We start from the raw sequence: 13063 nt of genomic DNA on the forward strand, positions 1-13063 counted from the left end.
TATTTTCATATATATTTCATACATTATTTTATTTTATTTATTTTTTTTTTTATTATTTTTTTTTTTTTTTCATGTTTCTCCAGAGTATGTTTGGTATTCCGTTAGAAATGCTGAGCCGCCCCAGCCGTCCATCTGGCATCTGCTGTCACGTCCTTAGCCTGACAGAGAGAGGCACGTCCCGCTGCTTACATCGATCACCCAAACCCACCCACTGTCTGTCTGTGTCTTCTCCTTTTCTCTCTTGCCTGTCTGAGCGGCCACAATGTTCGAGTCCCTCAAGAAGAATATCCAGTCGGTGCAGGATGGCATCACGGCGGGGTGAGTGGCAGATGGAGACCATAGTAACAAGGCTTGCTTGGCTCTCTCACCATGGCTGTTTTCAAACACCACACAGATGACTAGCCAGATTCGTAAGAGTGTTTCACTCTAGTCTGTCACTTAAACCATAATAAAGAACTAAAAGCTGGTGTAACTTCAACTGAGCCATTGTAATAGAGCAAGGCTGCGGCGTAGAAATGTTTGAGATTAATTGTTGTCCTGTTTGTTTGGTGTATCGTGTACTGATGGTTTGGAGGTGGTGGTTTTGTCACCTGTGCTGGCTTTTCCCAACTGAGGAGTTTGAGTGTAATTATTTGTGGAAACCTGTTGATACGTGCTTCATTTTGTCACCTGTGTTGCTGAACTGACAATGTCAGCCAGGTTTGTGTAGCCAAATGGGACAGATGGTTTCCAAAGATATCCCAAATTATGCCCTGTCCACCACATATATATATATATATATATATATATATATATATATATATATATATATATATATATATATATATATATATATATATATATATATATATATATATATATATATATATATATATATATATATATATATATATATATATATATATGTGTGTGTGTGTGTGTGTGTTGTGTGTGTATTTACCTAGTTGTGTTTTACAGGAAAAAGAGTTATGCTTGTGCTGTCCTGTCTCCATACCTATAGTCATCTAGATTAGCCTTAAAGTCATGAATATTTTTTGCTTGAACCTCTGTTTCATCCAAATGTTCCATATTTCTATGCTTCTGTTTGGAAAGCCCTGCTTCTTAATGTCTCTTCTACATGCAGTCTTTTTCAATTTCATGCCGTATCCCTTTGTATTTCTTGAGTCCCACACCAATAGGTCTTTGTCAACTGTATCATCTTTTCCATGCCTGTATAACTATAGCAATTAGATGTGTGTGTGTGTGTCTGTGTTTCACTGTTTGATCTGCTGCAGTCTCTGACGAGACAGCCAGACGTTACCCTACGGAACGACCTCAAAGCTCATTATTTCTGATCTTCGGATAGGCCTGAGACCAGGCACACACCACACACCGGGACAACAAGGTCACAACTCCTCGATTTACATCCCGTACCTACTCACTGCTAGGTGAACAGGGCTACGTGAAAGGAGACACACCCAAATATCTCCACCCGGCCGGGGAATCGAACCCCGGTCCTCTGGCTTGTGAAGCCAGCGCTCTAACCACTGAGCTACCGGAGTGTGTGTGTGTGTGTGTGTGTGTGTGTGTGTGTGTGTGTGTGTGTGTGTGTGTGTGTGTGTGTGTGTGTGTGTATAATTCACTACTGTCACCTGCTGGTTACCCAGCCAGCATTTACCCTATGAAAAGAGTTCAGAGCTCATAGACTGATCTTTGGGTAGGACTGATACCACACCACACACTGGGACAGAGAAGACACAACCCCTCAAATTATATCATTAAATCAATTTTGTTATTTAATCATATCTCCTTAAATAGCAAGTTACATTAAATTAATAGTTGACTGTAATATAAAGAACTTCCCCTGCATATGCCAAAAGTCATGTCAAACAAGGTTTGGCATTAATCTGAATTTTCAATAGGCCATATCTAGCAATCCTGGAGACTCAGTATTGTATGTGTATTGTGAAATACTCTGTTTGTGCATGTCTGTGTGTGAATACCAGTAATGAAATGATATGCAGCATTCAGTCAGCACCTTCTCTGAAGAAAATAGTAGCATGAATAAAAATTTAACTGAGAATTGTAGGTAAAGAGATTATTACCAAGAAGCTGGTGTTTTATCACCATGCCTGGTTTCTGACATGGTAGACATTCCCAACCCAGAGAGTGAGAGCGAGAACATGGAAGCTACATATTGCCGGTTTGTTGGCCCACAGATAATTAAACAAGAATGATGTAATATAATATAACAAATGTCTCTTATGCAGGGCAGGACATTATAATTTCATAGTATTGTTTGAAATTGGTTGGACATGACGAAAGTGTGTTTCACTGCTTCCCTCCCTCAGGCTACAGAGGCTGTCTGTTGGGGAGCAGAAGCCAACCCAAGTCAGTCCCTCAGAGTCCCAAGTGAATCTGGCTGCTGGATCGGACTTACTTCAGATGTATCAGACACAGTGGGCAACCATGCATCACTTGGCTGAACAAAACTCTGCAGCTGCTCAGGTAAGGCTTTTCTTATTAGTCTTCAGCTGCTAGTATGGTAACAAATTACAAAGTCTTAAGTAAGATGGGCAGAATATGTTTGAGGTTTGAGTAATTAAGCAAGTTTAGAAGAGACATATAAGTTATGGAAGGAGACATTTAGTAGTATTGTGACTCATCACTTGGCTTGACAGTCTGTATTAAGGACAGCGTCCGCCTTCACTTGCATTGAAAAAAAAGTTTTTCACTTTTTTTTTTTTTTTTTTTTTTTTTTTTTGGGTGGGGGGGCTGCTTAAATTCATCCCACATGATAGGGGAAACATTTAGTATACAATAATCACGGATCTGACAAGTTTAGGCTTAGGTAGAGAGCGGTTTTCTCACCCCTCCTACTCCCGCCATGCTAGGGCGGCGTCTTGGTGGCCGCGCGCGGCAAGCTGCCATAGAGAGAATTGCTTATTTCTCTATCAATGGCTTACAATTGTCCTTCTTTACAGCAAAATCTATGCTGGAAAGAAAAAAGGAAAAATATATACTGTACCTTTCTAAAATAAAGTAAATCAAAAGGTAAAAGAAATGAAAATGACAAAAATTGACAACTTGGTACCAGTATGTAGTGCGAGACTATCTAGTTGGTAAAGGCCAAAAATAAATAAATGAATAAATAAATATTCAACAATATTTTTTTTCACTTACATCTCTAACCTGATCAAATAAAATCAAAGTACAGGGAAGGGTATAAAAAGGCGATAAAAGCTATAGGCACCACACGCTGAGCCTTGCAATGTTTCAGCATTTTATAGAAAGCCTCTAATAGCAATGATTTACAATTATAACAATATATAAATGACACCCCTATAAATCCTGCTCTCTCTGACTCAGCAAGAGAGAAAACGGAGGAGTTTTAGTGGTAGCTAGCCTCGTTTCTACAGATTTTTAGGCATCTTATTGAAAGTTGATCTATTTTTGTCTCTCCTGAAAAACATGCTTTTTTGAGGTTTTCCTGTAATGACTGGGTTATTTATTGTCCTATAGTCACCATTTTTGTCATGTAAATAGACGGGACTGTGACACACGATTCGGTAAGAAGAAATTTTCATTTTTCAAGTAGGTTTTTTTCTTGTGATTTTTCTTATGCATAAAAAAAAATTCCTCTATGTTTGACTAATGTTTTGATTACTTTATAATATAGATTTGGACAAAACCTTCTTACTGAACCTGCATAATCTTTCTAGCTGCTACCATGCACGATTTCAATGTGATCCATCGACTCTAACATTTTTTTTGTCAACTTTTTTTTAACAACTTTTGAAAAGAATTCACTGCATATGCGCAGTTCGTTATAGATTAATGAAAAGTTCAACGAGTATTATGTTTTCAATGACAAAGAAGATGAAACAATGGAAAAAAGACTATGGTTAAAAGAAGCCGCTTTGCAAATGGAGGCAGATGCTTCCGTTAAGTATCTTTGATAGGACTTAATTAGAACCCTAAAGTGTTTGAGAAACACCATTAATAATGCCTATGTAGGGAATGTTTGATGGTTAGTGTGACTCCAAAATACTTTACAGGATCTGGATGTGGCCATCACCCAGCTGGCTGATGAGTGTGAGTGTCAGCACAGCCAAATGGCTGAGATCCATTCCCTCTTGGCTCACCTACCTAACATCATGGCTCAGCTTCACTCCATGTTGGCCACCATTGGTAAGTTTGTCCAGAAGTGTCACTGCTCTCTGAGGTGAATGCTGATGTCACTCATAACTTCCCATACCAAAGCTATAAATCACAACACTGTCTTGCAATTTGAAGCTGAGAAATAATATCTAAAGGAAAGAAAGCATTGTCAGTAAGTTCATAGTTTCTGAGCAGCAAGAAAGCTAAATACATTAAAGCTCTAATACCCCTGAAAACTTTTTGTTTGAGTTAATGTCGGAAAATCAAGAATAGTGATTAATTGTAATACAGTGATTCTTTGTTTATCACGGTTAATGGATTCCAGAACCCCCCACGAAAGGTGAGAAACCGCGAAGTAAGATTTGCCCCCCTAGGAATTTTGGTGTATGTGTATGTGGGTATCAGAATGTTTAAAATGTGTAAACATTGTTTATACTTTACATATACAGTATTTTATTTAAATCTATTTAATTATAAAACCTTATACAGTAATTATACATTTACTCTCTCTCTCTCTCTCTCTCTCTCTCTCTCTCTCTCTCTCTCTCTCTCTCTCTCTCTCTCTCTCTCTCTCTCTCTCTCACAGGGAGAAATGCCAAGGGCAAAAAAAAAAAGAATATTAGAAAGAAAAAGGCCCACTGGAATTGTAGTCTCCATGAAAGATTCAAAAGAATTAGTAAAAATTCAGGGACCAATGTCTTAACACATCTCTCTTAAAAGAAGTTAAGTCGTAAGAAGATGGAAATACAGAAACAAGTAGGGAGTTCCAGAGTTTACCAGTGAATGGTATAAATGATTGAGAATACTCTTGTATTAGAGGGTTGGACAGAATAGGGATGAGAGGAAAAAGAAAGCCTTGTGGAGCGACGCTGCAGGAGGAGGGGAGGCATGCAGTTAGCAAGATCAATAGAGCAGTTAGCATGAAAATAGCGATAAAAGATAAAGAGATGCAACATTTTGGCGGTGAGAAAGCAGCTGAAGACAGTCAGTCAGAGGAGGGGAGTTGATGAGATGAAATACTTTTGAAGCTTTTAATTCCACCTTTTTTTTTTTTTTTTTTTTTATGTAGGGAAGAGGGCCAACCAAGGGGAAAAAAAAAAAAAGGCCCACTTGAGTGCTGGCTTTCTAAAAATTAGGGAGCAAATGCCTCGATACCTCCCTCTTAAAAGAAGACAAGTCGTAGGAATTCAGAAATACAGTTGCAGGGAGGGAGTTCCAGAGTTTATCAGTGAAAGGGATGAATGATTGAGAGTACTGGTTAACTCTTGTGTTAGAGAGTTGGACAGAATAGGGATGAGAGGAAGAAAAAAGCCTTGTGCAGCGAGGCCACAGGAGGAGGGAAGGCGGTGGCATAGTGGATAAGGTGGTGAACGTGGGATCGGGCAGACGTCCACGCGTAGGTTCGAATCCCACCACGTACAGCCTTAAAACACTTTGTCATTTGTCGAGTGGTTTAAAGTTACCTACATGTCACCATGATACCCAGGTTCTAGGTGATTACACTCAAGATGAGCTTGGGCGGTGATATGGGCCCTAATATGGGTACCACTATAAATAAAATTGCCGGCGCCACTAATGGGCGGAAGCTGAACAGCGCTTCCCATACACTCTTCAAGTGTGCCTACAGGCGCTACAGGCCTTACCGTAAAAAGAAAAAAAAAATGCAGTTAGCAAGATCAGTAGAACAGTTAGCATGAAAATAGCGATAAAAGATAGAAAGAGATGCAACATTTTGGCAGTGAGAAAGAGGCTAAAGACAGTTAGTCAGAGGAGGGGAGTTGATGAGACAAAAAGCTTTTGATTCCACCCTATCTAGTAAAACTGTATGACTGGAACCCCCAAAAACATGAAGAGTACTCCATACACGGGCGGATAAGGCCCTTATACAGAGTAAGCAGTTGGAGGGGCGGGAAAAACTGTCGGAGACGCCTCAGAACACCTAACTTCATAGAAGGTGTTTTAGCAAGAGATGAGATGTGAAGTTTCCAGTTAAGAATATGAGTAAAGGACAGACCGAGGATATTCATTGTGGAAGAGGGAGACAGTTGAGTGTCATTGAAGAAGGGGGGATAGTTGTCTGGAAGGTTGTGTCGAGTTGACAGAAGGAGGAATTGAGTTTTTGAGGCATTGAAAACTACTAGATTTTCTCTGCCCCATTCAGAAATCTTAGAAAGATTGGAAGTCAGGCGTTTCGTGGCGTCCCTGCATGATCTGTTAACTTCCTGAAGGGGTGGTCGTCTCCGAAAGGACGTGGAAAGATGTAGGGTGGTATCATCAGGGTAGGAGTGGATAGGGCAAGAAGTTTGGGTAAGGTCATTAATGAATAATAGAGAGAGAGTGAATGGTAGGACAAAACCCTGAGGAACACCACTGGTAATAGATTTAGGAGAAGAACAGTAGCCGTCTATCACAGCTGCAATAGAACTGTCAGAAAGGAAACTTGAGATAAAGTTGCAGAGAGAAGTATAGAAACTGTAGGAGGGCAATTTGGAAATCAAAGCTTTGTGCCAGACTCTATCAAAAGCTTTTGAAATGTCTAACACGACAGCAAAAGTTTCACCAAAATCTCTAAAAGAGGATGACCAAGACTCAGTAAGGAATGCCAGAAGATCACCAGTAGATCGACCTTGACGGAAGCCATACGGGGGATCAGATAGAAGATTGTGAAGTGACATGTTTAACCCCCTCAGTACTGTCCCGTACACCTGTACGTGATGGGGAGGTATGGTACTACATACCATCACGTACACTGGTACGGGATACATTCGGAATAAAAGTTTAGAACGGTTTGGCTGCCTTGTTTGGAATCTGGCATGGTGGTATTAGCAACTAGGATGGTCTAGGCTCCGCCTACTCTGTGACAGCAGCAAATCAGTGAGTGATACATCACGACACGTCACGATGGGGTGGCGTGAACCAAGAGTGACGTAACGTAGTGCCGGTTTGTCTGAGTAGGATTATCGTGCTCTGTGCTCCTGCTTCCACACTATTTTTGTCCAAGGAACTGTGCTGCCTTCTCTGATAATGGAGGTGGATAGTGACTGTAGCTCTGGCTCTGAGTACTTGCCTGCTGACTCAGATGATGAGTTTAGTGATGATGATGAGTATAGTGATGAAAGTGACTTAGAGGAACTGAGTGATAGTGAATTACTTGAGGAGAATGAGGCGGTGGTTGACTCTGGGTGGACGTTCCTGGCTGACATATTCAATGACGTTCGCCCTCACGCCATCCCTGAGTTCAGTGACCTTGACTGGGGAATAAATGGACATGTGCCAAAGTTTTCGTGTGCACATGAGGCGCTTTGTTACTTTTTTGATAATCACCCAAGTCATGTCACAGTGACCTGTGACCTGACAGCTTATACCTGACCTCTACAGCACTGTGGTGCAGTCTTTTTTTGAGAGAGGGAACACCTCATACTATAGAGTTTTTTCATAATTGTTGTTATTATTATCATTATTATTATCATAATTATTATGTGTCATTATAGTGTGTATTATGTGGAAACCATTTATATTCATATGTACAGTGCACTTATACAATAAAAATTAATGAAAGTGACAAATACAAGCAAGTTTAGTGAGCGATTATGCGGGTGGTATAGAGGCGAGTCTCACGCCTAAGGCAATCGGTGCCGAAGGGGTTAAGAATCTTCCTATTCAGGATAGATTAAAAAACTTTAGACAAGCAAGAGATTAAAGCTATAGGACAGTAGTTTGAAGGATTAGAATGGTCACCCTTTTTAGGAACAGACAACTTCCAGCAAGAAGGAAAGGTAGAAGTTGATAGGCATAGTTGAAAGAGTTTGGCCAGGCAAGGTGTAAGCATGGAGCACAGTTTTGGGGAACAATAGGAGGGACCCCATCAGGTCCATAAGCCTTCTGAGAGTTTAGGCCAGATAGGGCATGGAAAAGATTATTATGAAGAATCTTGATTGAAGACATGAAATATTCAGAGGAGGAGGAGAGGGAGGACAAGTCCAGAATCGTCCAAGGTGGAGTTATTAGCAAAGGTTTAAGAGAAGATGGTTCGACAAAAAGTCCCATTTTCGAAACGTCTTTATATAGATCCTCCGCCAGGAATTAGTTGATTATGATAATGTATGAATGTTTGTGCTTTTATTATTTGAGTTTGTTAGTCATCATCTTGCTCTACCACAGGCTCCATGCGAGGACTCTTTGAGGAGGTGGAGGGTGGCCTCCTCACCCTTCAGGACCTGGATGAAGAGCTCACCCTCCAGGAGCAGATCCTTGACCTGCGCCTTAGCTTAGCTCTGGCACGGGAAAAACACACACACAGCCTCAACTCTCTCAATAGTAGGTGTTCATGGGACTGTTGTCTCTTTCGCTTCAGAGATGTGCGTGATAGCATTTAGGAATTAGTCTCTCTCTCTCTCTCTCTCTCTCTCTCTCTCTCTCTCTCTCTCTCTCTCTCTCTCTCTCTCTCTCTCTCTCTCTCTCTCTCTCTCTCTCTCTCTCTCTCTCTCTGACTTGCACCTTATCATGGCAAATCACATATCTGGCTTTCAGTTTGTAGTCTTGCATTTCTATGACAACTCGACTTGGACTTTGGTTGCCTTACTCACTCGATAGAAGTATTATTATAACAAGTTATATATATGATAGTCAAAGACCAGGCAGCATCTCAAGAATTACAAGTGTCTCTTTGATTGGGAACATTACAGCAGAAGTGAATGGGATGCAGAGATAACACCAATTTCTTTACAGATGAACTGAAGGCCAATCATCAGACTAAAATGATTGTGTTGGAGCACAAGAAGGAGAATGAAAGGAAAGAGAGGGAAAAGGTGTTCTCAGAAAAGTTTAGTGAAGATATAAAAAACTACAAAGAGCAAGGCCACATAAAAAGTAAGTCATTAAAAAATTAAATGGATATTATTAATTCCTTGAAACGTTGTGATGGCGAACTTGTTAGCTGGAAGGACATTGAATCATGAGACAAGATTGCAAGGTGGTGTTTATTGTGAAGCCAGTTAATGAGTTATTGGCAACATCCTGCTTGTATCAGGACTATTGTGTTACTTAGCCAGTATTTTGCACTTCAGCCATTCTTTAAAATTCACTCACTGCTGGAGTCCTGTATCTCCTGTGTCTAGTGGTCTTGTTTGTATCTTTCATCCTTGTAGTTCTGTATATCTTTCAGCAGCTGAAGAAATAAGAAGTGAACTTTGCTGAAAGTCTAAATTTTGTTGTGTTGACAGTTATGAAGAAAGTCATATATTCATGATGGTGATGATAGAATTCATTGATTTTCATCAACAGCACAACAAAGGTGTACTACTATATGGTGTGTTATTGTGGAGGCTCACCTGATGTGACACTCATTGCAGAAAGGATACCCAGTGCTGAGGAAGAGGCTGGTTTAAAGCTGGAAGAGGTAGATCTTGAGCAGGACTCCAGTGAACTGGATGACTTCCTCAATGAACCAGCCTGAGGTTTCCTTCATCACCAGCAAAGCATTGCCGGTCACCGTGGGTCACTGCTTGGCCACCGAGGATACTGTGTCAGGACAGAGGCTACCCAAGACACTCTAAGATTAAGGAAGTATGCTTTATTTGTACAATTTATTTTGATTACTTGTGCTACCAATGTCTCACAAAGGAAAGGATTGAGGTGCTGAAATGACCCATAAGAGGCACTTCAGGATTTTAATAAGGGATGCAGCAATCAGTCAGTCATTGGCACTTCTTGGACTGCACATGTAACTGTTGGGAATATACTTGCCCTTGGCTATAAATGTAATCTGAGACTATTTGAAAGTAATGAGAAATTGGTGTGAAAGACATTGTAAATGAAACATATATGAGAATGAAGTTACTAGGATGGACTCCTGGCCCAGCAAACACTAGCAATGGACCCACAAATGTCCGTCGCAGAAATTGTGAAGTGTGTCACTATTGCTTGCTGGGTCACCTCATGGCATTCCTCTTTCCTCAGCTCAGTTCTTGGTGTTGCAGGTTGTTTACTTTCACTTCCATTGTACATGGGTTGGCCCCCATGCTTTTTTTCCCCCATATATTTTTTTTTTTTTTTATTCATTATTTTATTATATATTTATTTGTTTATTTATTTTTCAAAGGAATGATCAACAGGCACAAGTGTTATTATTAATATTTGAGTCTCATTAGAAATTGTTTCTTGGAGTGTGAATCAATTAGACTCATTCTTCATGGACAATTTTCCTATTGAGTTTCAAGCTTGACTTCCACGAAGTCTTGCTTTGCTACTGTGTTCTTTTCCTTTCGAAGTATACTGATGTTCTACTGAAGTGAGTTGATGTTAGAAGTCTTCTGGCCAGTAGTGTGGACTTCCTGCACATAAAAGATATCTGCTGAGATCATTTTTCCTCCTCAGTCCATAAGTGTTGGCTGTGAGGCAAGGCTAGGTGGAAGTAATGGTGTTTGGTGTGTCAAGTGTAATTGTCATCAGGCTTTTATATGGTGATGTGCTTCTTGTACGCAATCTTTAGTGGTAAATGTGGCAGTGATGGGATGTGGTGAATGCTCTGCTGCTCCTGTATTGTGAGGCAAGCAGCCACCAATGTTTGACTACTACTATGTGCTACATGTCTCAGACATCTTACCTTCAAGTGTTTGTTTTTTCTTTTCTTTTTCTCTTTTTTCAACATTATGAACTTGGATTTTACTCTCTCTCTCTCTCTCTCTCTCTCTCTCTCTCTCTCTCTCTCTCTCTCTCTCTCTCTCTCTCTCTCTCTCTCTCTCTCTCTCTCTCTATTGTGCCTTCCACTGTCGTGTTTTATTGCTATTGAGCATACTTACAAAGCTGCACATATGTTTATATTGTGCACAAAATTATTGGGATCATGCGCCTGTCATTCAGAAACTCCTGGCTTATGACATCACGTGATAGGTGAGCTTCTCAATATAATTTTTATTGAGAAATAGTTCTTGTATTTCCCCAATCTGCCCATTCACCTTAGCTCCTAATCGTCCACAATGAGGTACTGATATATAAAATGCTATAAATTGTAAGTTGTTATTATGATTCTTGATTAGGTTTTTTTTATATTGTATTATTTTGTCATTTTTACACTATTGTATGGTATAAAAAGTGGGCAAAAAGTTAAAAAATGACAGCTTGGAGGTCCTAGTGTCACTTTGAATTACTACCGTAGGTTCATCAGTTCAGCTACCACACAGTGATAGAAGCACCAGTCAGGTGCGATAGTGGAGGGTTGAGTGTATACTCGGATACTGAATGGGAAAAGAAAGGAGGAAAATAACATGGCATGATATGAGTTGGGTTCATAATGTATTGACAAAATGATCCAACATTTACATGACACCTGATAACCAGGTATCTCTTCAAATGCATCCCTTCCATTCATGAAATAACCCTCAATCATCATACACTCATTCATTCATTCATCATTCATTACATAATCTGATTCTTTTGTGATGAATTCATGTGTCAAATTGTAAGCCATGTGGAGTGCATGAATTGCATTCCAGTGCTTAATCTGAATGACCATATTTGACAGTCTATAAAATGCACCTCAGTTTGGTTAGACATTGAAGAAAAAATTATAGATAAATGTTTGTTTCCTTCTGTACCTCTCACATACTTTGTTGTCATCAAGATCATTTTAGTTGATATTGAAATCTTGTACAATAGATATGAGTACACCTTTTTGTTATGCTTCCAGTATTACTAGATGTATAGGTTGTATTGTATTACAATAAAGGAAGCTCACTTGAGAGCAAAATCTTATTTTTATAGTACAGTAAGATTAGGAACATTCCTGAAAACATTCAGATTTTTTTTTCATCATTGTCTTCAAGTCAAGAGTTTAGGAATATAAAAGTTGACAGGGAAGTTTTTCTAATGTAACCACTGGTTTTCGAAGATGGATCTGTGGCTGTACAGTTCTTGGTGTTATGTATGACGGTTGTCGTTTTAATGCATCTCATTATCATGTTGAATGGTCCATTCATCATTGCTTAAAAAGGCAGCAGCAGACAGAGTGCATTCCATCACTGATTGTAAATATATGAGAAAGAGTTTTCTCAAAACACTGCTTATTAAAACTTATTGCACAGAAGCCTGAACAAAGGTTTTGAAAGCTTTAAGGAGACTAAAAAGAAAATATAAATACATTGTTATGAAAATTTTAAGTAATTTGATGGGATATTTGTGTTAACTTCTCTGTCTTCTGACTTCATTATGCTTGTAATTAAAGATCTTCCAAATTACTTTACCCTTTCTGATCCATAGAGAGCTTATGGTGTGAATGAAGATCACCATTACATGCACTTATCTGGTAGTGTAGTCTTGATTTAGGATTTTCCTGGACATTTCCAAAATTCACATGTTGAAATTTAGTGTTTGGGCAGATTTTTTCAAATTCTTCAAATGTCTGGAATTTCAGCTTCCATCAATAACCATTTAAAAAAATCTTATATTTCAATAGGTTGAAATGGTGCGAGATACGAAGGGGGAAGAATTTACCAGGTGGCAGCTGCTTTCAGGGGCTAACCTCAATTCCTGTAGGCCCACCCCTTAAGATTGGTGGTGAGCTACTGGAGTGATGCAAGCCTTATTATCTGGGGTAGTTCAGGGGAATGCTGTAACTTTTTGAAATCTTAGCAATTTTGAGGGTATTTTTTTTCTCTCTCTCTCTCTCTCTCTCTCTCTCTCTCTCTCTCTCTCTCTCTCTCTTGCAATCTCCACAAGCTTACACCACACACACACACACGCCTGGTAGCTCAGTGGTTAGAGCGCTGGCTTCACAAGCCAGAAGACCGGGGTTCGATTCCCCGGCCAGGTGGAGATATTTGGGTGTCTCCTTTCATGTAGCCCTGTTCACCTAGCAGTGAGTAGGTACGGGATGTAAATCAAGGAGTTGTGACCTTGTTGTTTCGGTGTGTGGTGTGTGCCTGGT

At 39.8% G+C, this 13063-nt stretch overlaps 1 protein-coding gene across 1 annotated transcript; it reads left to right on the forward strand.

The window, feature by feature from the left end:
- The first annotated feature begins 93 nt into the window (after positions 1–93).
- LOC123498973 (dysbindin protein homolog) lies at positions 94–12374 on the forward strand. Its single transcript, XM_045246599.1, has 6 exons — positions 94–318; positions 2331–2487; positions 4038–4170; positions 8302–8457; positions 8869–9009; positions 9492–12374. Exons 1-6 carry the CDS (start codon positions 263–265, stop codon positions 9593–9595), a joined length of 747 nt encoding a protein of 248 aa, XP_045102534.1. The 5' UTR covers positions 94–262; the 3' UTR covers positions 9596–12374.
- The last annotated feature ends 689 nt before the right edge of the window (positions 12375–13063 follow it).

Source organism: Portunus trituberculatus, chromosome 48 (genome assembly GCF_017591435.1).
Source record: "Portunus trituberculatus isolate SZX2019 chromosome 48, ASM1759143v1, whole genome shotgun sequence".
In the NCBI taxonomy this organism is placed as follows: Eukaryota; Metazoa; Arthropoda; class Malacostraca; order Decapoda; family Portunidae; genus Portunus; species Portunus trituberculatus.